Here is a 25,454-nt window from a genome sequence, read left to right as displayed (position 1 = left end):
ACACACCTCACTGCTTTCCCTGTTGCTCACAAACTCTATGGTTTTAAAGACATTTCACTGGGTAACGTTGCAAAGGTTTACAATAGGAAGGGGCGCACAACTGGAATTGGGGTGAGCTGTGTGTGAAAGAAAGAGTGAGTATAAACACCCCCAAGCAAAGCCCATCCATCCATCCACCTAGTCACTCATCCTCCCATCTACCCACCTAACTGGGTAGGTCTCACTAGATTCCCACCCACTCACCCATTTATCCATCTACTCACCCACTCAGTCACCCATCCATTCACCCATCCATCTATCCCTCCCATCTATCCATCACTTATCCACTCATCCATCCATACATTCATCCATGTATCCATCCATGCATCCATCCACCCATCCATCCACCCACCCGCTCACCCATCCTCCCACCTAACTATTCATTTAGACATCTATCCCCTCATTCACACACCTACTAACCAATTTATCCATCCACTCAGCCACCGTTCTGTCCTCCAACCTACCTACTTACCCTTCTATCCATTCATCTACCCACCCACTCATGCATCCATCCATTCGTTCACCCACTCACTCATTCACCCATCCTCCGCCACCATAAAAATATCCATTTACACATCTGCCCATGCATCCACCCACTCATCCATTTATTCATCTACTCACTCACTCACCCACCCATCCATTCATCCACTTACCCATCCATCCATCCATCCACCCACCCACCCACCCATCCATTTACCCACCCACCTACCCACTCACTCACCCAGTCATCCATCCACTCACCCACCCATGCATCTATCCATCCATTCATCCATCCTTCCACCTACCCATCCATTTATCCATCTATCCATTCACCCACCCACCCATTTATTCATCTACCCATCCACCCACTCACCCATTAATCCATCTAATATCCCACTACTCTTCATCCTTCCAACCCTGCTAACCCATTTGTCCATCTGATCACCCACCCACCCATCCTCCCACCTACCCATCCATTTACCCATCCATCCATCCGGAAGTACTTTCTCAGCCTCTACTCCATGCCAGGCACTGTGTGAGGTGCAGAGAATACTGATGTGTATCAGTGGTATCCTCCTGGTTCTTGGCTCTCATGGAGGGTAGTAAACCATGATCAAACAGTTTTTACAAATTAATCCACAAACAGGTGTTTACAAATTAATCAACCTCCAGCTCCTTGCCCTCAGTACTCTTGGCTTGCACCATTTGCACTTATTAAATCTGCTCCAACACGAGGTTCCTGATCCCAGCTCATCAAACACGTCACTGGGAAAGCTGCTTAAAAATACAGATTCCCAGGTCCCACCCCAGACATTCTGGTTTCATGAGGTGGAGGTAGAGCCCTGGCATCCACATTACTTTTCTACAGACCAGGTTGAGGGCCATACCCTGACGCATGGCTGGCCAGACACAGCCTATGTTTTCTGGGTATCTGCAGCTGAGGAAGGAGAATTAGCATAGGAGAGCCAGCTCGCTGCCCTGTGCTTTCCAGGATGAATTCATTCCCCTCTCATAGCAACCCTGTGGCAAACACATTACTGTCAATGCCAACAGAGGATCAGAGAGGCTGAGTAACTTGCCCAAGGTCACACAGCAAGGAGACATAAATCAGGAGTCATGGACTCTGATGTTTGCCTTTTCAACGGCAAAGAATCCAGGTCGCACCCCTAGAACAGGCCTGAGACTGACCTAAAGAGGCTTCTAAATGCGGATGGGCCAGAGTACAGCCTTGTCAAGTAGCAGTCTCTGCCTTCAGCTCACACAACAAAACGGCCCCACAGAGGATGGGACTGTGTGGTAAGAAAGGGCGAAACTGAGAAGTCATCCACAGAATTCAGCTTGGTTTACAGCTGTGACTCTTCACCTCTGAAACAGAGTAAATGTTTATGTCCCCCTCAAAACTATGTTGAAGCCATGACCCCCTCAATGTGACTGGATTTGGAGAAAGGACTTTAGAGAGGTAATTAAGATTAAATGAAGGTATAATGCCAGACCTGAGAGGACTGGCATTCTCAAGAAGAGGAAGAGATAGCAGAGGTGTGTATGCATAAGGAAAGGCCCTGTGAGGACACAGCAAGAAGGTGGCCATCTGCAAGCCAGGAAGAGAGGCCTCACCAGGCACTTCCCCTGCCAGCCCTTGATCTGTAGCTTCTAGACTCCAGAATTGCGAGAAAACACATTTCTGTTGTTTAAGTTGCCCATTCTATGGCATTTCATGATGGCAGCCCAAGCTGACTAATATAGACTCTTCCCTGCCTACTGCCCTCCACACTGGCAGCACAATGTAGCACTAAGAAGGTTTCTAACCCCATGAATGTCCGAGCCATGCCACTGCCCCTCTCTCCTGAACCCTCTGCCCACAGTGTCCGCTGCACAAGGTGACTTTCTGCAGACACCATATCCTGTAGCGGCAGGAGGGGCTGTGAAGAAAAAAAAGGCAGGGGTGGTACCCAGCATCACCAGGTTGCCATAGTAACCCAGAGCAGGCACCACCACTGCTGGGAGGGGACGAGGAAGGCCTGGGCCCCACAGCAAAGCCAGAGACTGGATCCTCCCAAAGGAACCTGAAGCAACACGCAGACCTGGCAGAACTCTATTTTGAGGGTGAACCCAAGCATGGAAGCTGGTCTTTAAAACACAGAGCAGCTGCTATGAAACAGCAGCACATACCGCATGGCAGCAGGGCTCTGAGAGCGTTTTAATAAAGTGGCGTATGAGACAGAAAGGGCGGGGGATGCAGGAGTCTGCCACGGTTGTTTAACAAAAACATAATCATTAGCAGACAGGACAATGCGTCCTCATAGCTATTTTACGTTCTGCGAGGGAACAGCTAGTAACTTCTTTGGAAGCCGGCTTTTGTGGCTTATTAATATTTTAGATTACAATTGTGCTAATAGAGTCATTTGCCTGTATTTTTAAATGCTCTAAAGATAACAAAAACATTCTATTTTGGAAGAACCAAACATGGGTATGCTGATGTTTTGCCGAGGGTTTATACACACTGTGACTAACGACACTTCTGTTTAATAGGACTCTACCATGCCCTGTTCCATGGCTCCAACCAGAGCCGCCCAGAGATAAGGGTGACAGCTCCCACCCCCTTCATGTCCTTGGGAAGGCACTGGCATTCCTACTCCCCGAGAAAGCAGGTCACAGCAATATCCTCCTCTGATCTTCAAAGAGCCCAGGTGCTTGGCATCCCTGCTGAAGGCACGTCTCTAACTATGGCCTGCAGAGGTCCTGCCTGCCGCCTTCTCCTTCTGCTGGTTCCAGCACTCCAACCGTCCTTGGCAAGCCATCTTCCCTACACCCCTGACCCAGACCTGGCCAGTCACACTGGGGTGGGTGCACCCACCCCTAGCCCCTGGTCCTGGGTGGGCAGGGACATCATTCAGGGCACATTGTAGGACTTTCGCTAAAAGGCTAGCACAGAGCCATTCTCTTTCTGCAGGACTTGGACCTATGAGGATATAAGCCCTGGAGCTACCAGGGACCATCCTGAGAGGGAGCTACTCACAGAATAAAACTCCTATGGAGAAATCAGGCCAAGAGATGGAATGAGAGCTACCTGGGGACATCATTTGAGCAGCTGGATCCAACTATGCCTGATACCAGACAATCTTAGCCTTCTCCATTATGTACGCTAATAAACTCCTTTTGTAGCGACAGGGGTTGGAGGGAGCCCTGGGGCTTTGTCACCTCCAATTTAAAAAGCAATAATGACCAGAGCAGACCAAGTTGTTACAGGGGAAGGAAGAGGCCCTGGGTCAGAGTTTAACGCCAGGGCTCCACGCCAGCTCTGCCATGAGCCAGGCATTCGACCCCCAGTAGCCAGAAGCCCAGATTTCCTCCTCTGAAAAACAGAGGCCTGGCTCTAAATGAGTTTTCCCAAATTGGGGCCCAGAAACTTGAAGTTATCTGAGGGGCATCTCATGTATGTTTATTAGGTGCCAACATGTAGATGATAACCTAAATACATGACTCTACACTTATCTTTAAAGACAAAACAGTTTTTCCCTGGTAATTCACTGCTTTGGTTTTCTTTTTTTTTTTTTTAAGACAGAGTCTTGCTCTGTCTCCCAGGCTTGGAGTACAGTGGCATGATCTTAGCCCACTGCAACCTCCACCTCTGGATTCAAGCAATTCTCCTGCCTCAGCTTGCCGAGTAGCTGGGATTACAGGTGCACACCACCACACCTGGCTCATTTTTTGTATTTTTAGTAGAGACGGGGATTCACCATGTTGGCCATGCTGGTCTCAAACTCCTGACCTCAGGTGATCCACCTGCCTCGGCCTCCCAAAGTGCTGGGATTATAGGCGTAAGCCACCGTGCCTGGGCTGTAATTCACATTTTCAAAGATAGAACTTCTGTTTCACAGTAGTTTGTTTTGTGTTTTTTGTTGTTGTTGTTGTTGTTTGAATGCAGGAGATCTCCCTCTTAACGGTGACCTACACATTACTAAGTTGGAGAGATTTTGAACTAAGCAGTAACTATCATCCTTCTGGTTCTCACCTTCTCTGGACGGTGTTTGTGTCGGTTTTCTGTGTATGAGCCCAAGGAGTGAGGGGTTCCATTCGTCAGGTGAATCACATGCAAATCCTCAGGCTGCAACTCACAGGACTGTGAGACCCCGGACCAGTTGCTTAATTTCCCTGAGCCCACATCCTTACATGCAAAATAGGAACGGCAATACTGAACATGCAGGACTGTTTTGGAGATTGGAGGAAAACCGTGAGAAACATCCGGTTTGAAGCCAGCCGCCCAACAGGCACTGGCTGGCGTCGGAATCAGGGTCAGGATTACTGTCATGGTGCTGAATTCAGGACCTTCAGAGCCGCATGGTACCCACTGCCCCACACAAACATCTGAAGCCCCCCCAACCCAGGCATCTCTGAGAGCCTTAAGTTAAGGAGCTTGTCTGGGAAAGGGACTACTACTGCTCGGTCATCCTCAAAGTCACAGGGCAGAGTTTTCCAAACACAGTCAATCCGACACGTTTATTTCTAAAAGCAGCTCGCTATTTACTTACTTACTTACTTACTTACTTACTTACTTACTTACTTATTTATTTAAAGACAGACTGCTCTGTTGCTCAGGCTGCAGTGCAGTGGTATGATCTTGACTCACCGCAACCTCTGCCTTCCAGGTTCAAGCGATTCTCCTGCCTCAGCCTCCTGAGTAGCTGGGATTACAGGTGCCCGCCACCTTGCCTGGCTCATTTTTAATAGAGACGAAGTTTCACCATGTTGGCCAGGCTAGTCTTAAATTCCTGACCTCAGGTGATCAGTCTGCCTTGGCCTCCCAAAATGTTGGGATTACAGGCGTGAACCACCACGCCCAGCCTTAAAGCAGTTCTTTTTTTTTTGAGACACAGTCTCCCTCTGTGGCCCAGGCTGGAGTGCAGTGGCCAGATCTCAGCTCACTGCAAGCTCTGCCTCCTGGGTTTACGCCATTCTCCTGCCTCAGCCTCCAGAGTAGCTGGGACTACAAGTGCCCGCCACCTTGCACGGCTAATTTTTTGTATTTTGTCGTAGAGACGGGGTTTCACCGGGTTAGCCAGGATGGTCTCGATCTCCTGACCTTGTGATCCGCCCGTCTCGGCCTCCCAAAGTGCTGGGATTACAGGCTTGAGCCACCGCGCCTGGCCAAAGCAGTTCTTTAAGTCACCATTTTAAGTGGAAAACCAGCCTCCCTGGCATAGATGAAAAGGAGCCTTCACATTCAATAAGGGGGACAGCAGGCTGTGGGGTCCCAGTCGAGTCGCACTGCCATCTGTGGAAGGCACTGGGCCAGGCCCACCTTCTCCAAGTTACAAGGAGGACTATGGACCACCAGAGCTGTGTGGAAGAGTCCCCAGCCCCCAGAAAAAAGGCCAACCACGCTCTGGGAGCAGACGTCTGCACACCTGCACCACTGACAAAGGTCTTGCTTCTGAAGTATACAAGGAGTGACCACAAATCCACACAAAACAGACAAGCCTAAAGGAAAACAGGCAGAAGACACGAACTGGTGCGTGCCCAAAGATGACACACAAACAGCCAGCCAATACATGCACAAAAAGGTGCTCGGCCTCAGAAGTAATGAGGGAACCACAAATGGCAATCACAACCACATCATCATCGCACACGCAGCGCGCCCACAGCGGAAGGGCCCGTCAGTAGTGAGCTGGCAACACGTGGGAACCATTACTCTCACAGACTAAATGTGACCCCCTCCAGAATTCACGAACCCTAATGTGATGGGGCCTTTACAGTGTGATGGGGTTTAGATGAGTCACGAAGCTGGGGTCCCCAAGATGGGATTCCTGCCATCCTAAAAAGACACAGCACAGTGCTCTTCTCTGTCTCTGTCTTTCTGCGGGTGAGGACACAGAGAGACAGAGGCTGTCTGCAAGCCAGGAAGAGGGCTGCCTCCTGGGTTCACCGCGACGTCTGCCTCCTGGGTTCAAGCGATTCTCATGCCTCAGCCTCTCAAGTAGCTGGGATTACAGGCACCATGTTGGCCAGGCTAGTCTCGAACTCCTGACCTCACAGGTGATCTGCCCACTTCAGCCTCCCAAAGTGCTGCATTGCCAGAGCCTTCCCAGAAACAGCCATGTTGGCACCCTCATCTCCGACCATCCAGCCTCCAGAACCAGCATTTCAACCCCCTAGCCCTCAGTGTTCTGTTACAGCAGCCTGGGATGACGAGGTCCATGCAGGACACGGTTGAAGAACTCAGAAAAGCACAGGACGTGTTCAGTCTGCCCACGGTCACTCCTGGGGGACGGGCGACGGAAGGGCACCAACATTTACACTGCGACACAAGGGCAGGGACTCCCACAGCAAGCGGCCTAGGACTGTCCACGGCGGAACAAGAGGGACAAATCCCCAGTGAATGATCTCACAGTGAAAACAAGTGACCCAGATCTACTCGCATGACCCAGATACCAGGGACAGCTGTTGGGAGAGAAGCCAGCACAGTTCAGCACACGCCAATCCTGTCTCCATATGGCTCACGAGTGGGCAAAGTCCCACGACACTGTTTGGGGCTGTAATAAGAGCCTGGGACTAGAAATAAAATCAGGAAACAACTGTACGCGAGACCAGCCCTGGGCAGAGACAATTATCCTGGAGAGGGAGCTGAGGAGGCAGAGGGTGTGCGTGGGGTGGGGCTGGGGGTGCTGGGTCCACGGGGTTTGTGTCATAACTGCCCACTGGATGTGCATTGTCTTGTGAACCTCTCTGCATGCTTGTTACACGCCACACAGAAAAATCAAAAATAAAAGCATCACACAGGCACCAAACAGGATCCTCCCATCTATTCGGAAGGCCTGGAACAGGAAGGAGTGAAGGGGAACTGCTGGATTCTGGGTCTGACCTGCAAAGTCGTCTCTCAGACGTCTCTCAGAGCCTTGGAGGTGACACAGACCCAGGGGGTGTGAGACGCAGGGCAGGGGCCACTGGGGACAGGCTGGAAGTGGGAACAAGTGGCCGCCTGATGGCCCCGGGGTGTCTCTGGGGCAAAGCTGGGATGTTTCGGTGCTGCAGGAAGAAGCCGGGCACCCTGCTCACCCAGCCAGGGTCTCACTTGGCACAAAGAGGCCTCAGGAGAATACACAGAAACCCCTGCATTTTTTTTTTTTTTTTTTTTTTTGAGACAGAGTCTCACTCTGTCACCCAGGCTGGAGTGCAGTGGCGTGATCTCAGCTCACTGCAGCCTCCGCCTCCCGGGTTCAAGTGATTATTGTGCCTCAGTCTCCTGAGTAGCTGGGACCACAGGGCATGTGCCACCATACCCGGTTAGTTTTTGTACTTTCAGTAGAGATGAGGTTTCACTGTGTTGGTGAAGTGCAGTAGTGCGATCTCAGCTCACCGCGACGTCTGCCTCCTGGGTTCAAGCGATTCTCATGCCTCAGCCTCTCAAGTAGCTGGGATTACAGGCACCATGTTGGCCAAGCTAGTCTCGAACTCCTGACCTCACAGGTGATCTGCCCACTTTAGCCTCCCAAAGTGCTGCATTGCCAGAGCCTTGGCAGTGCTGGTGTTCCCAGTATTACTATGAGGAAGCCCATTCCATCAGTGCTGTTGGTAACAATTCTTGTATGCGTATGGACTTTTACACTTTTGCATTCTTCTCTGTGAGCCCTTGTAACAACCCTGCAGGGCGTGTCTATCTGCAGGGCATATAAATCCAACTTACAGATGAGAAAGCTGAGACATACAAGGGTAAAATAATTTTTCTCAAGGGTACCCAGTGTGGTTTTGATTCCTCTACATCAAGAGGGGATGTGAGAAAAGAAATGGAATTTCAAGAACTAGAAGGAGGAAAGCCAGGAGCTTCCTCCAAAGGAAGGGAAGGCTGCACAGGGCTAGGATGAGGAAGAATATTTGTTCATGGCCAGAGCAGTAGGGTTCACCAAAGTGGAGTGCCAGATTTGACTAGCATCATCCCTTTGTCATCTTAAAACCTCTGTCACCATCACCACCAGCATCACTGCTACTAGCATCACCACCACCATCAATCACCATGACTTCCACCATCAATAGAATCGCTACCATCATCACCAACAAAAACAAAAACAGAATCACCACTATCATCACCATGGCCACCACTGCCAGCATCACCACCATCACCACCATGACTGCCACCACCAGCATCACCATCATTGCCACCATGACTGCCACCACCAGCATCACCATCATTGCCACGAGCACCACCACCAGTATCACCACCATCATCACCATGACCACGACGACCGGCATCATCACCATGACCGCCACCACCAGCATCACCACCATCACCATGACAACTATCACTTGCATCACCACCATCATCACCATCACCACCACCACCAGCATTACCACCATCACCACCATGATGACTACCAGCATCACCACCATCACCACCACCACCACCACCAGCATTACCACCAACACCACCATGACCACGACTACCAGCATCACCATCAACATCACCATCACCACCACCAGCATCACCACCATTATCACCATGACTACCAGCATCACCACAATCATCACCACCACCACCACCGCCAGCATCACCATCATCACCATGACTGCCACCACCAGCATCACCATCATCACCATGACCACCACCACCAGTATCACTATCATCGCCATGACCACCACCACCAGCATTACCACCATCATCATCATGACCACCACCACCACCAGCACCACCACCATCACTACCACAAACAGCGTCACCATGGCTGCCATCAACCACTTATTATCACTACCACCACCACCCCCCCTGCTCCTTGACTCCAAGGCCACAAAATATTAACATCTCAGAGACTGGTTGACTTGGGGATGCTCCAGCCTGGCAGCTAAAGGAAACGGATGTCAGCTCAGATGTATCTATGTTTAGGTCCTGGGTTGGCCACCCATACTTCTAAGCAAGTCACTCACCATCTCTAACCTCGTGTCTAAAATGGACTAACATCACTGCATGCCCCCCTCCCAAGTTTAGTCTGAGGATCACACGAGTTATCTGTAAACATCAAATGAGAGGTGACAGGATGCAACCACAGGGACAAGGTTTGGAACTGTGTGCTCTGAAAAGGCTGGAATGATAACGTTACATGGCCTGCAGGGTGGGGGAACATGACTGACTCCAGCACATACTTGATATGGCTCCCGAGGGAGAGCAGGTAGATCCCAGAGGCTGACCTAGTGTTGAACAGGGAGGCATGGCAGCCAAGAGGACAGGTCCCCCACCCAGGGCCATCACGGATGAGGACTCTCCTCATTATTATGTCCTCTTCTTATCAATGGCCACAGATAAGAAATCTCAAAGGACAGTGGCCCCAAGTCACTTGTGACTTCAGCAGTCCCCCTTTATCCATGGTTTCACTTTCTGAGGTTTTAATCACCCATGGTCAATTGAAGTCTGAAAATAATGAACAGAAAAGTCCAGAAATAAACAATTGAAAAGTTTTCAATTGCATGCCATTCTGAGTAGCGTGATGTCGAGTGCCGTTCCGCCCAGGGGAAGTGACTCATCTTTTTGTCCAGCGTACTCTTGCTGTCTACACCACCCACTGGTTAGTCACTTAGGAGCTGGCTCTGATACCAGACCAAAAACATGGTATACACAGTACAGGGTTCAGCGCTGTCCCCCGTTTCAGGCACCCAATGGGGATCTTGGGACGTATCCCCTGAAGATAACGGGGGACTGCTGTAGTCACAAAACAGTCAGCAAAACCAAGAGGTCCCCATCCTTCTCCTGCCCAGCCCTGACCCAAGGGTTGGATTTGGGAAGAGGATATTTATACTCCAAGTGTGTCCTGAAACCCCAAAGAGGCCACACAGGGTGTCTTATTGGAGACAGGAGGGGGACAGCTCCAGGTGTGGCTTCAGATGGCAGAGGAGCAATGCACTGCACTTGGGGTGATTTCTGGGAGGAGGAAACACATGCCAGCCTCACCACCACTCTGTCGGGTCCACATGATCTGAAGGAGAGATCTGAGAATGTTGTGCCCATTAGCCCTCGGGGTGTGGGGCTGGTGGCAGTCCGGAGACACTTCTCAGAGCAAATGACAACGCGAAGCTGTAAGATGCTCCCAGTAAGGGCCCCCTACGCTGGTAAATTAGAGAGTGACTGGAAAGGAGAGTCCATGGCACGGATTCTGAATGGGAACAGTCCATGGAAAGAGAGCTTGGGAATGTGGACAGCCTGACCTGCATGCTTCCCGGACACATACACAACACGTGTTTCCTGATGAATAAGCAGGGATCATAAAGGCACCTTCCATAAAGGGCAATTAGGAGGTTCAGATGAGGTCCTCTCTCTTCTCCGTTGAGTGCCGCAAAAAAGTAGAAAGGACACACTGCAAACCACATCTGTTCCCTGGTCAGAGCTCTGACTTTCTGATCTAGACCCTGTGCTTATGGCTAGCTTCTAGAAACTTCTAGAGAGCCACGGGGACTATTCTTAAATGCAGACTTATCCCACAAGAGTGGTCAGTCAAGGGAAGGCACGGCTAATCCCATCCTACACTCATATCTTCTACCCAGTTGAGAGCCCTGCACCAGGGAGTCAGCCAGAAGATTCCGGAAGCCCATTTGGCAGAGAATCCCATCAAGTCACTTCCTTGGTGCTCTCTGTAGCTGATTGAGGATCCCTACTCCAACAAGCTCTGGCAGTGCACACGCCACAGGACATGCCAAAACTACACTGGGATGCTCATCTGGGTAGGTGCCCAGGAGTGAAGTAAGAGTTGAGAATGTGGCATCTTATGCCCCGGTCTGAGCTGCCTGGCTCTGAGGCCACCATTCCTACCTCAGTCACTTTCAGGTGACCAGATCCTAACTGTCTCTGCAGGATGGAAACAGGGATGTACAGTGGTGACACATCACACCCATTTTCTCATCATGTTCTACATGAATGGTGCTCACTGATAGTCAAGTCTTTTCTTTGTTTCAACAGCTAAAATACGATTTACTCCGGTGCTGCTTGGCCTTGTCATTTTCTCAGGGATAAACAGAGAGCCCTGGCCTGACAGTTTCCATGTACACATAAGATGTGTCGCTGAAAATTGCATGCACATGCATTGCATTCATTTTTCATAAACTGCCTCATCCACGGGTGCCAACTGATTACTTTGAAAATATTTTATCTTTGTTTCTTATTCAAGATACATCATCCGGGGCAGGCCTGATTTCAATTTGTAGAATTCTGAGGAGGAAGGATCAAGTGATTCTACAATCCACCAGCCTGAATTCACAGATGAGGAAATCAGTGCCTTGGAAGATGAGGAAGGCAGTCAAGGTCCCCAGCAGGGGAGGTGGGCACTGTCCCTCCATCCAGGGTGCATGTCTGGCCCCAGAGGCTCAGCTTTATGGGCCAACTGACCAGGGTATAGCACCCAATTATGCAGCCAAGCACTAGCCTAGGTGTTGCTGGGAGGGTATTTTGTAGATGTGGCTAACATTTATAGTCTGTTGGCTTGAAGTCAAAATATTTCTCAGTAATGTGGGTGGGCCTCCTCCAATCAGTTAAAAGGCCTCGAGAGCAAAATCAAAGTTTCTCTGAGGAAGAAGAAATTCTGCCTCCAGGCTGCAGCACCAGCTCCTGTCCGGTGTTCCAGGCTGCTGGACTGCCCAGAGGATTTTAGACTCGCCCGTTCCCACAATCGGGTGAGCCAATTCCTTGAAATGAGTCTCTTAATACATATGCTCTATCTGTATCTACATCTGTGTCCTACTGGTCGTTTTCTCTGGAGAATCTTGACTCAAAGAGTCACCAGGAGGAGGCTCCTGGCCTGGGACCACAGGGCCCAGCATCTGCAGCATCTAGGTTCCCTCCACAAGGTGTCACGGGTAATGACGTGTGTCCCTGCTGTTCCAGAGCCTCACACAAGAGGGCAGCGTATCTCCATTCTCCCTCCCTGTCTCTGCAGGCTGCGGGCAGGGGGCCCTAAGGCCCTCGAGGATGACCAGGCCACATAATGGAAGGGCCTGGACTGCTTGGTCACATCATGGAGAAAATCAGCCTGTCTGTTGACCAGAAGAGACCACACTGGGTAGCAACTGGGCAGGAAAAAAACCTGCACTCCATTAAGCCACTGAAGTTATGGGTTCACTTGTCATAGCAGCTGACATTGTGCTACCTTATACAAACGGGTGGAAAGCTTTAGAGTCTAGACAAAAGCCAGACCTTCCAACTCCTGACTGATCAAGTTGATCAAGTGCGACACCACCCAACCTCCTTTTCACTAACGTGCTGAGCCAACTGATATGCACTCTGTCCTGGATAGGCACTGTGCAGGAGACAGGTGTCCCTGCCCTCAGGGAGCTTAAACTCTAGCAGGATGGGGTGAGGACATGCATGTAATTAGCCACCAATTTTCCAGAGCACCATCTTCCAAGATGCCTCTCCTCCTGCTATAACAACATAGTCATATGTGGCACTTTGCTCTCAGGTCTCTGGGCTGATGCATGCAAAGAGGTGAGATTTTATAAATCTGGGCATGCCTCTGTCTCTTATGCATAGAAACAAAAAAGCTACGATCATAAACTTGCCCCCAACTCTTCACACACATCATCTCCAGCCTTCACATTTCAGATAAAGAAGTCTACTCAGAGCCAGCCAGAGACAGCTGAGCTGAGAACAGACCTGGATATGTTTCTGCTTCCCCACTCCTTCAGGTGGATATGCAGGAGGATTAATCACTGGCAGTCACACATCAGGATCACCACCCTGATCACTGCATGAGAAACGCTGCCCTGATGCAGGTACAGGTCACAGCTCAAGCATTAGTAGTCACAAACAATGGGTCATGGTCCTTGCCCAGTAACTCCCTATCTGTGTGCTCCAACATGCTGGGATGGGAATGCTCACGTGTACAATGCAGGTGACGATTCCTGCCCTACTTATTCCAGAAGGTTGGATGAGACAGCATGCAGGAAAGCCCACTGGAGACTGTGAAGTCCCATAAACATGCAGCCTTAAGAAATTACAACTAAGGTTCAGGTGAGTAAGCCCATCATATCTTGAAGGCATAACCACCAAACTATTCATGGAACTAAGCTGAACTTCTATCATTTGACCATCCATCCATCCATCCATCCAACCAACCAACCAGCCAGCCAACCAGCTAACCAACCCACCAACTAACCAACCAGTTAATCAACCAACCAACCAATCAGCCAGCCAGACAGCTAATCAACCAACCAACCAACTATTCAGTCAGCCAGAGAGCTAATCAACCAGCCAGCCAGCCAACCAGCCAGCTAGCTAATTAACCAACCAACCAACCATCCATCCATCCCTCCAGCCAGCCAGCCAGCCAGCCAGCCAGCCAGCCAGCTAGCTAATCAACCAACCAACCAGCCAACCAACCAACCAACCAGCCAACCAACCAACCAGCCAGCCAGCCAGCCAGCCAGCCAGCCAGCCAGTCAGCCAGCCAGCCAGTCAGCTAATCAACCAACCAACCAGCCAACCAGCCAACCAACCAACCAACCAACCAACCAGCCAGCCAGCCAGCCAGCCAGCCAGTCAACCAGCTAATCAACAAACCAACCAACGAAGACCACCATTTGATTTTGCTGTTTATTACCCCCAACCTCCAGTGACTGTCATGAGGCGATGAGAATTCACTGGGTCCTGAGCAGCCACTTCTTTACTGAGTTATTCATTCTGTGAGTCACTCACTTATTTCACTTAATGTTCATGAATGGGGTTTACCAACTAAATGTTCATTTTACAACATAAAGCAGTGGTGCTCCATAAAAGAGAAACAGCTTCCAAGGATGCAAGCAAGTCTGATTGTGTAGAAAGAGCTTGCTGGATGGGAACACCTAAAACCATTTTGTACCATCTTCCAGATTCTATGTATATTCAAAGTCTTCTAATTTTCAACATCAAAAAAAGCTACAAGAAGGGCCAGGCATGGTGGCTCACACCTACAATCCCAACACTTTGGGAGGCTGAGGCAGGAGGGTTACTTGTGCCTAGGAGTTCAAGAACAGCCTGGGCAACATAGTGAGAACTTGTCTCTACAAAAAGATATAATAATAAAATAAATTTTAAAATAAGGCAGGAGAATCATTTGAGCCTGGGAAGTCAAGGCGTGTAATGAGCCGTGACAGCACCACTGCATTCCCACTTGGATGACAAAGCAAGGCCCTGACTCAAAAGAAAAAAGTGACAAAAAGCACTAACATGAAAGAAAAAAAGAATAATTTGGATTAGATTCAAAATTTTAAAAACCCTTCTACTCATTAAAAGACATACAGTTGCCCCTTGAACAATATGGGTTTGAACTGCATGGGTCTACTTACATGTGGATTTGAAAACACACTGTGTGATATAAAACTTGCATATACAGAGGGCTGACTTCACATACAAGGTTCCATGGAGCTGACTGTGGGACCTGAGGTGGATTTTGGTATATGGTGTGAGGGGGTGGTGTTCTGGAACTAATCCCCATGTATATTGAGAGATGACTGTAGTTAGAAAAATGAAAAGGCAAGTCATAGGCTTGGAAAAATGCAGCATATATTTGACAAAGGACTGATAAATAGAATATATAAAGAACTCCTACAAACCAATAAGGAAAAGATGAACACCACCATTAAAAATGAACCAAAGACTTAAAGAAGCAATACATAGAGCAAATGAGCACACAAAGAGACGCTTAATAATCATCACCAGAAAAATGCAAATTACACCCACAGTAAGGTATCATTTCATATCCATTAGAATAGCTAAAGTTAAACAGACCAATATTGCCAAATGTTGATGAGAAAGTGGAGCAACTGGAACTCTCACACACTGCTGGTAGGAGAACAAAATGGGACAGCACTTTGGAGAACTGTGTGGTAGTTACTTATAAAATGAAAATGTTATCATACAACCCAGCAGTTTTCTACCTAGAGAAATAAAAATGTATGTCCTTAGAAAGACTTACACGAAAACCTTTTTTAGCAGGTTTCATTCATATTAGCCAAAACAGAAGCAATCCACTCGTCAATCATCAGCAGAATGATCAAACTGTGGTGTAAATACATCACAGAACACTACCCAGCAATAAACATTTATAAACTGCTGTCTGGGCACAGTGGATCATGCCTGTAATCCCAGCACTTTGGGAGGTCAAGGTAGGTGGATCCCTTGAGGTCAGGAGTTCAAAACCAGTCTGTCCAACATGGTGAAATCCCCTCCTTATTAAAAATACAAAAATGAGCCAGTATGGTGGTGAGAGCCTGTAATCTCAGCTACTAGAGAGGCTGAGGCATGAGAATCACTTGAACCCTGGAGTTGGAGGTTGCAGTGAGCTGAGATGACGCCACTGCACTCCAGTCTGGGCAACAGAGACTCCGTCTTAGCTAAAAAAAAAAAAAAAAATATATATATATATATAAACCACTGAGTCCTGCAATACATAGCTGATATCCCAGGCATTAGGCTGAGGGAAAGAAGTTAGGCCCGAGAATACAAGCTGCAGGGTCCCCTCTACATGAAATCCAATGATAGGCAAAACTGGCAGAAATCAGAATCGCACTTGCTTCTGTTGTGGTATGGGGAGGGATGGCTGAAGACAGTCTGAGATCACTTCCTGGGGTGAAGGAGAGGTGTTTTTAAAAATTATTTTATATATTTTTTGAGATGGAGTTTTGCTCTTGTCATCCAGGCTGGAGTGCAATGGTGTGATCTTGGCTCACTGCAACCTCCACCTCCCAGGTTCAGGTGATTCTTGTGCCTTGGCCTCCCAAGTAGCTGGGATTATAGGCACGCACCATCACACCCAGCTAATTTTTGTATTTTTAGTAGAGACAGGTTTCACCATCTTGCCCAGGATGGTCTCAAACTCCTGACCTCAAGTGATTCACCCACCTTGGCCTCCCAAGGTGCTAGGATTACAGGCATGGGCCACCGCACCCCTTTCCTGTGAAGGAAAGTTTTAATATCTTATTTGCAGTTGGAGACGTGGGTATATACATTTGTCAAGATGCATTGAACTAGATTTTTCTTATAATCTTTGTGTTTTCCTGTATGTAAATCACACCTCTATAAAAGAAGATAATACAAAAGAAGGTGCTAAGTCACGATCTTAGAACGCCCAAGGGCAAACAGAACCCAGCAGGAACCACTGTGGAATCCTCCCCACCCTCCTCAATTCCTCTGTGCTGTGACCGTGGTGCACCTCGTTCCACCCCAGGTCACAGAGACACCTTCCTTCTCTGACCCACAGCCTTTGTGTTAGAGGAGAGTCCCGATGTTCAGTTTTGTTATCTGTGTTAGGGAGAAAGATGGCTCCTCCGAAGGATGCCCAGGTCCTAATTCCTAGAATCTGTGAATATGTGCCCGTAAGGCAAAAGGGAATTAAGGTTGCAGGCAGAATTAAGGCAGCCCATCAGTTTACTTGACCTGGATTAGCAAGGTGGGCCTATCTAATCACACAGGTTCCTTTCCTTCCCTTTGCCTTTCGCTTTCCCTTTCCTTCTTTTATTTTTCTTCTTCTTCTTTTTTTTTTTTAAGATGGAGTCTTGCTCGGTTGCCCAGGCTGGAGTGCAGTGGTGCAATGTTGGCTCACTGCAACCTTCGCCTCCCAGGTTCAAGCAATTTTCCTGCCTCAGCCTCCCAAGTAGCTGGGACTACAGATGTGTGCCACCATTTTTAGTATTGCATTTTTAGTAGAGACAGGGTTTCACCATGTCGTCCAGGCTGGTCTCAAACCCCTGACCTCAAGCCATCTGCCCACCTCGGCCTCCGAAAGTGCTGGGATTACAGGTGTGAGCCACTGCACCTGGCCATAATCACACAGGTTCTTAAAAGTGGAAGAAGAGGAGGCAGAAGGGAGGGTTGGGGAGATGCAATGGAAGAAGGACCCTACCAATAGGTGTTGGCTTTGGAGATGGATGAAGGGGCCATGAGCCAAAGATGCTGGAAAGGCAAGGAAACAAATTCTCTCCCACAGACTGCAGAATGGAATGCAGCCCGGGTGATGCCCTAACATTAGCCCAGTGAGACTCACACCTGCATCAGCCCAAGTAGAAAATACGGTTTTATCAAGGACATCGTCCTGGGAGTGTGAGCTGGAACAAGATCATCCGTCTAGAAACCTCTGTCTTACCCCAATAACCTCCTCCCACAGTAAACACAAACACAAACCTCTGCCTCTCTGGAAGCTGCCTGCACAGGATGCGTGTCTTCTGGCAGACTCCACCTCGCCCACCTGCCCTGGGTGGGTACCCTGTCAACCGGGCTGGAGGAAGTCATACATTCTCTTCTAGGACACACAGGGCAATGCTGGCAGATGGGCAGGAAAAGCCCACAGGAGAGAGGAGGAAGGCAGGTTGTTCCAGCTGCCCTGCTGCCTCCTGCACACTATACAGGAGGCCACTACTCTCTGGAGGATGGAGAGAGCACGAAGCTCAAATGATCCCCCTATGCAGCCCTCCAGGGCTGTCCCATCCACGTGTGGCATAGCCAGCAAAGCCCGGTGCTGACACAGTTGAGTCCTTCCAACAAAAGAGTGGAGGGAGGCCAGCCAGCGTGGCTCTGAAGGTGAGTCCCAGGAGAGGGAGGAGTGGTGGCTGCCCAGGAAGAGGAGGACTGGAGGACAGGGAGAAGGAAGGCACTGAGCAACCGTGGGAGGCAAGCTGAGTTCCCGGGCCTGGCCCTTCTCAGACAAGTGAGGCAAGGGCAGGCTGCTTGCAGGAGAGGGTGGGTATGGACCAGGGATGACCGGGCAATGGCAGGGCTTGGAGGTCTGACCTGTGCCAGTGCTCAGTGTGACTGCTACCCAGCGTAAAGCCCGTGTGGCCTACCTGGTTCAACTCTGCTTATCTTGAGGCAACAGGATGCCTGAGGTCAAGAAGTTTCCCCTGGTGACCAAAAAGGCTAAGACTAGTGGGATCCAAGATGGCAGCTCACCTGGCTTCTGAAGAACCTCTAACCTCATTAGAATCTGATTTCCATGCTAAATGACCCTCCCACCGGCACCAGGATAGTTGACAATCACCATGACAACAACAGAACGAAACCAGAAAAGGACAGAAAGGAAGGCGGCACACCGGTTCTGAGAAGCTCCCTGCCCATTTCCAGAAAAGACATGAATATTCTTCCCCTTGATTTAATGCCCAATCCCTTCATTACAGAGGCCCCAGCCCTGTGACTTCCCAGCTCTCGGGAGCTGAGAAATGGATCTGTGAGCCAAGCTCCTGCTTCTCCGTTCCATGGCCATCAAATAAAGCCTGTGCTGTCTGAAGCTCACTTTTGCTTCCGGATGCTGGCTGTGTAGCACACAACAGGGAAAGACCCCATTCTTGGGAAGACCAGTTTTGTTGGTAACATGGTCACCGCCACATCCAGAAAAACACAGTCCCTCCCACCCGGCCGCCTTCCGAGCAGAGCACATTCCCAGCTTCCTTCATGGTTAAGTCTGGGACATGTCTTACCTCGATACCCCACAATACCGTCTAGTGTCTAAGCCTGAGCAGGGACTCATCAGCGGGGAAGCTGCGGCACGAACTGAGCCCCCGTTGAAGCCAAGATCTCAGATAGAAAACCCACTGAGCCTCCCTGCTAGAGACTGCAAAGCCAGCCGGGTCCAGGACAGACTCCTCCTTGCTTTCCAGAGCACATGTCTGTAGGGCCTGGCTGGCCCTGGTAGATCTGATCAGACGGCGGAGGGCTACCTAGTGAGCCCCTAGACTAGGAACCTCAAAAACAGGGCAATGGGCCCATGTGGGCAGAGCTCAGAGACGGCAGGCTCCGCATAAGAAGGTGTGCGTGGTTGGTGGCCGCAGTGACCGTGGCTGCTTGACACATGTTCTGCGAGCCTGGGATTCTACTAAAAGCCAGACGCCGTTCACATGCAGACTGCTTTCTTCCTATGAGACACTTAAGGCTTCACTTTCCCCCCACTCTCACGTGTGTACACACACACACACACACACACACACACACTCGGTACCATTTTATATAAGTGGTCTCCTCTTCACATTTTAATCAATTCAATCTCTTGGCAATCAATTTCGAAACGATTTTCAGCAAGTGCTATATCTGGAGGTTCTAAGAGAGATGCTGGAATGCCTTCCCGTCGGAACACTGAACTCTTTCGAGCAGTTTTTATGGAGGCGTTTGCTATGTGTTCTCAGGGTGGCACGGGAGCGTCTCGCCTGCACATGGGAAGCTGCCTGTTTTATGCCATCGATAGAAGAGATCGAAAAAGAAATCTAATCAACCCCCCAATGTCTTTCTCTGACGGCTAGAACATACGGTCCAAGTTTTCTGGGACGTGTACTGAGCAGCCTTTTAACTAAAAGCTTCCACACCATCTTGTAAGGAATTTCTGGTTTGGATGAAGCCCAGAGGAATGAAAGCAACCAACCTGTTTCCAAAGATCTAGAAAGTCCTGAATTTGCAACTCAGTTTCCTTCTACGACGCAATGGCCGAATCTTGCCATGGACAACACCGACCACGGGCCTGAGATGGGCCCGCGGAACCAAGGGTGGGCGGCCACGAGCGCCCGTCTTACCTGCCTGGCTGTCCCTGGGCTTACACTGGACCTCCTCCACGCACTCCGCCGGAAACCATCCGATGTGGCCGCGGGCGCTGCCTTCCCAGAAGCCCCCTTCGCCGATGCTCAGAACTAGAGACGACAAAAAGGGAGAGGCGTTAGCACGGGGGACGTGGAGGGCCTGAGGGTGAACGGGAAGAGGGGGGCTAGGCAGAGGCAGGAGAATCAGTGCACCCTTGGCCAGGCCTGCAGAGCAAGTGGCTGCACTTCCTTCAGCGCTGACAGTGCTAAGAGGGTCGAGGCATCGCCACTGCAGCCCACAGGTGTCCTCTGCCCCTCAGGTGATGAGATAGGAATGAAGCGCTGACATGTTTGCCTCTTTACGTATTTGACACCACGTCATACAAATGGATGTGCACGGCAGCCCTGCAGCATCTCTCGGTGTTGCACATGAGATGAAACAGTGGCGCCTGGCTGTCCTTACCACCAATGATTTCAGATATAAAAGTGGAGTCAGGGGACACTGCCACAAAGCAGGGAGGAAATGATGACGTCATACCTTCCCCTCCTAACCTGGGCAAGAACTGGAGACAGAAGGCCTAGAGGAAAGAAAATCCACCTGCCCGGCTATGATCTTTTAAACAAGTGTGGGGAAGGAGAAATCACAGCAGAGGGCCGGGCGTGGTGGCTCATGCCTGTAATCCCAGCACTTTGGGGGGCCAAGGCGGGTGTACCATCTGAGGTCAGAAGTTCAAGACCAGCCTGGCCAACATAGCAAAACCCTGTCTCTACTAAAAATACAAAAATTAGCCAGTCATGGGGGCGCATGCCTGTAATCTCAGCTACTCGGGAGGCTGAGGCAGGAGAATCACTTGAACCTGGAAGATGGAATTTGCAGTGAGCAGAGATCGTGCCACTGCACTCCAGCCTGGGTGACAGAGTGAGACTCCATGTCAAAAAAAAAAAAAAAAAAAAAAAAAAAAAGAAATAACAGCCGTGGATGGGCGAGTAGCTCACGAATCGTCTGACAATGGTGTGGACGCGGAATTATCTTCACTTAAAATGGAAGGGACTGCACTGAAAACCTCACACAGTCAGCACCAGCCCCTTGGAGGCCCGGCCCACCGGCCTGCCGGCTTATTAATCAGGAAGCTATTCGTTTACATGGTTGCTGGCAAGGACAGCAGGTTTCTTTCTGGCTTGTGGTTGAAAGAAGCCAATTCCCCAGGAAAGAAGGGATGGTGGCCACACAGTGACCTTGTCCTGGGGACCACGTACATCGCTGGACAGACACGGCCACCCCAGCCAGGGTGGAAGTTGCTGAGTCCAGACACAGGCACCCCTCCCCGGGCCGTGTGCTGGGTGCACAGTAGGCCCTCAGGGAACATCCGCTGGAAGAATAAAGCATGTTTGTTTTTTTTGTTTTTGTTTTTGTTTTTTTTTTGAGACGGAGTCTTGCTCTGTCGCCCAGGCTGGAGTGTAGTGGCCGGATCTCAGCTCACTGCAAGCTCTGCCTCCCGGGTTTATGCCATTCTCCTGCCTCAGCCTCGCCAGTAGCTGGGACTACAGGCACCCGCCACCTCGCCTGGCTAGTTTTTTGTGTTTTTTTAGTAGAGACGGGGTTTCACCACGTTAGTCAGGATGGTCTCGATCTCCTGATCTCGTGATCCACCCGTCTCGGCCTCCCAAAGTGCTGGGATTACAGGCTTGAGCCACCGCGCCCGGCCAGCATGTTTGTTTTTAAACTCAACTGCTGAGCATGGGCGAGGGACATAAGCCCAACGACACTAGAGGGTAGGGGGAAGGACACGAGGACCCCACCGGTCCCCACAGCCCCACTGTGATAACTATTTCTGTCATAAAGCTTGCAAAGCCTGCAGTGGCAAAGTGAGGAAGGAAAATCTATATCTTAGGATTTTTTTTTTTTTTAGAGGCAGGGTCTTGCTTTGTCACCCAGGCTGAAGTGCAGTGGCGCCATCACAGCTCACTGCAGCCTTGACCCCCCAGGCTTAAGCGATCCTCACACCTCAGCCTCCTGAGTAGCTGGGATGACAGACATGTACCACTACACTTCATTGATTATTATTATTATTACTGTTTTAGAGACAGGGTCTCACCATGTTGCCCAGGCTGCTTTCAAACCCCTAAGCTCAAGCAATCTGCCTGCCTCCACCTCCCAAAGCGTTTGGGATTACCGGCGTGAGCCACTGAGCCGGTCTGTATCTTACTTAGGAGAAAACAATCTGATGTCTCCACGTCTTTACTTTCTTTTAAATTACTCAGGATCCAAAGGCACCAGCCCTGCTGAAAGAGGAATCATAGCCCCAGAAGTGTTTTTCTCTAGCCCTCATGTTAATCTCAAAGGCCAGAGAGAGAACCACTCAGCCCATGATTTTTCAAACTTAATGGAACTGAAAAGCCCACTTTATAAGTTCCTAAGAACCTGAAGAAATGACCTAACTGAAACATATCAGCCACATCCCAGGTGACCAGGACAATCATCACTGCCTCAAGCATCTCCTCCAAAACTCAGTGTGGGGCCTGTGGGCTCCTCTCAGCCCAGCTGACCGGGATACGCCGCCCAGTTTCCCAGCAGAACCCTGGACCTGAGAGAGTCATCTCAGAGCAGTACCCTGGGCTGCAAAGGGAGGCCAAGGACTTGCTGCTGTGCTGTTAGGAGCCGATGCCCACAAAGATACCCACGCTCTCCTTCCTTCACTGCTGTGAGGTCATTCTGCTGTTTTATGTGGGCCTGGGGAGAAGGGAACAGCACAGATAGAGACTGGTATCTTCTTCCACGGAAGCTCTGCCCCATCTTAGCTATGCGGTGCTTGGGAAAACTTCTCAGTCTCTCTGTGCCTCAGTTTCCTCATTTATCAGAGCATGACAACACTATCTAGCTCATAAGTGTTGCTATGTGTGAATCAGAGGCACGTGAGCCCAGTGTGGAATGAGGACTCAACACTCTTGCCTGACTTTCCTTCCAAACTCCCCTCTCCAGGAGAATCATGCCTTTTAGTTCCATATTAATCTCTATCAAATATGCACTTTGGGATGTGTTATCATTACTATAAGACCAACCAAAAACATGAAAGGCTGTTTCCAGCAGGCTCGTACAAGGAGGCAGAGGTGATGTGCTGCGAGGGGTCCCCCAGTACGGGGAGACTTCGCATCGGGGGCGTAGAAACAGCAGGATCTGTGCCGAGGGTGCAGGGGAATGGAGGAGGGACCACTTCTGGGTTTCTGGTTGTGCAAATGGTACCTGCTGGTCCTCTTCAGAGAATGGGGAGCAAGAGATGGGTTTGTGCCTTCAGTGCCTCCCTGACAGAACATCTGCGTCCAGGTAGGAATAGGTGTTCCTCAAGTAGTGAGGAAGGGGCTGGGCTTGGCTACCCCATTGTTTGCTGATGCAATTCATTCAAAAGTAAAGACTCCACACCCTGGGTAAGAAGAGGTGGAGCAGAAGAGGAAGTCCCCTCCACCAAGCAGTACAAGAGTGAGCACTGGGCTGGGAGGCCAGAGACTTGGCCCCATCACTGGGATGCTGAGGGACTCCTGCGCTCTCTGTGGCCCCACCTCCTCCATGCAGAACAATAGGGTGAATTCTGAGAGTGAACTCTGACCAGGCAACCGGGTGAATTCTGGAGTCTGGAGTCCTGCCTTGCCCCTGGGTGCTCCGGCTGGAAAAATGGTCAAGGACCCTGTCTCTGGAGCCCCAGACTTACAGGGGAGCCACGGTGTGATAGGACTGTTTCTAACAGCAGTGTGTGTTTTGTCCCATACTCTCACCTCCATCCTTTCATCCTGGTTTTCCTCTGCTCAGACAACAGCTATCCCTGTGTTTTCCCATCAGCTCTTTCTTCAGGATTCGGCTGCCACGTCCCTTCCTTTAGGAGTGTCCCCGCCCCCACCTGCCATGCTCCATCTCTACTTTTTGGCCCAGGCCACACAGGCCTCTGATGCAGACTCCACCACAGAGGATCAGATGAGAACTCGGTTCCAGCCAAACCGAGGGGCAGGAGGAAGACTACGGAAGCAAGGAGGGGTTACGGCAAGACTCGGGGCAAGCGCTGCAGGAAGAGGCAGCACTTTGCATGGTGGGTGGAGAGCAGGTGAAGGCACTGCACCCAGGGCATGAGGACACGGGGAGGGGCGTATACGACATGGCTGGGGGCCCTGGGAAACCTGGCTAGAAGGAAGGTCCATCCTCAACATCATGTCTGCTCCAACACAGAGGCTTTAAGGCACCTATGAGAACAAACTGCAGATCTCTCTATGGGCCTCAAATGCTCCCTGAGGCCATAGTGGGCTCAGCTGGTTGGAGAAGGGCCAGCCCTGCCATCCTCACCACGGCCACCACAGTGGGCTGCTCCCTGTCTCAGCAGCTCTCTTGCAAACTGGAAAGCAGCAGTGATTCCCTGTACTGGATGAGCTGGGGCAGGGGTGGCTCCAACCCCACTGCTACGCTCCACCTTCTCCCCCCTTGACCCCAGCCTGGGTATAGAAACCCACCAGGTCACTGCAGAGGAGGGAGGAGCTGAGACCCAGCATTTTTCCTGTTCTGTACCCAACTCCCTGGTTTCTAATGTACCTCTGGAGCATCTTTACTTTCAAGCCATGCATGGTGTTCTTGAATACGCATATCCTTCTGCTTAAACTGACCCAGGACTTACTTGGGCCAGGGACTTGGGCTGGGCTCTGGGGTCACAAAGATGGTGCAGGAGTTGGGGGTAAACACCTGGAGGACCTTCAGAAGAGGAGGATGGCCTCACTGTCCACTACCTAATATCACAGAGCAAAAACGTGGGCGTCCCCCACGCCCCTATCCCCCAGCATTGGCGATGCGACGTCGTGGGTTGTTTTTTGCTTGCTAGAATGGGGGCTTCCAGCAAGCAGGGTCAATCATCGTTTCCCTAGGCCTCACCCATGGCCAGGAACCCTCAGGGGTTCATTGTGTATCTGTTAAATAAATGAACCCCTAAAATGACCATGCTCACTGTGCTACATTCTGCATCAGAGGCCTGTGTGGCCTGGGCCAAAAAGTAGAGATGAAGCATGGCAGGTGGGGGTGGGGACACTCCTAAAGGAAGGGACATGGCAGCCGAATCCTGAAGAAAGAGCTGATGGAAAAACACAGGGATAGCTGTTGTCTGAGCAGAGGAAAACGAGGATGGAAGCATGGAGGTGAGAGTATGGGACAAAACACACACTGCTGTTAGAAAGCTCTGTCATTCTTTCATGCTGCCATGCACTCATTCACTCACCACCTATCCAACTACCCATCTATCCACTCATTCATCCACCTATCAAATTCAATCATGTATCCATCTATCCATCCATCCATCCATCCATCCATCCATCCATCCTCCCACCTACCCATCCATCCATCTACCCATCCATCCACTCATTCATCCACCTATCAAACTCAATCGTGTATCCATCCATCCATCCATCCA

General features: G+C 50.3%; 1 protein-coding gene across 1 annotated transcript in view; it reads right to left on the bottom strand.

The window, feature by feature from the left end:
- SHANK2 (SH3 and multiple ankyrin repeat domains 2) overlaps positions 1 to 25,454 on the bottom strand; it is a 646,969-nt gene that overhangs the window by 313,291 nt on the left and 308,224 nt on the right. The window contains exon 13 of the mRNA XM_023186421.2: positions 20,017 to 20,130. Within this exon, the coding sequence (XP_023042189.2) occupies positions 20,017 to 20,130 (114 nt within the window). The remainder of the gene's footprint in view (positions 1 to 20,016; positions 20,131 to 25,454) is intronic.

Source organism: Piliocolobus tephrosceles, chromosome 13 (genome assembly GCF_002776525.5).
Source record: "Piliocolobus tephrosceles isolate RC106 chromosome 13, ASM277652v3, whole genome shotgun sequence".
Lineage (NCBI taxonomy): Eukaryota > Metazoa > Chordata > Mammalia > Primates > Cercopithecidae > Piliocolobus > Piliocolobus tephrosceles.
The sequence above is the reverse complement of the archived record's forward strand: the minus strand, read 5'-3'. Positions and strand labels throughout refer to the sequence as shown.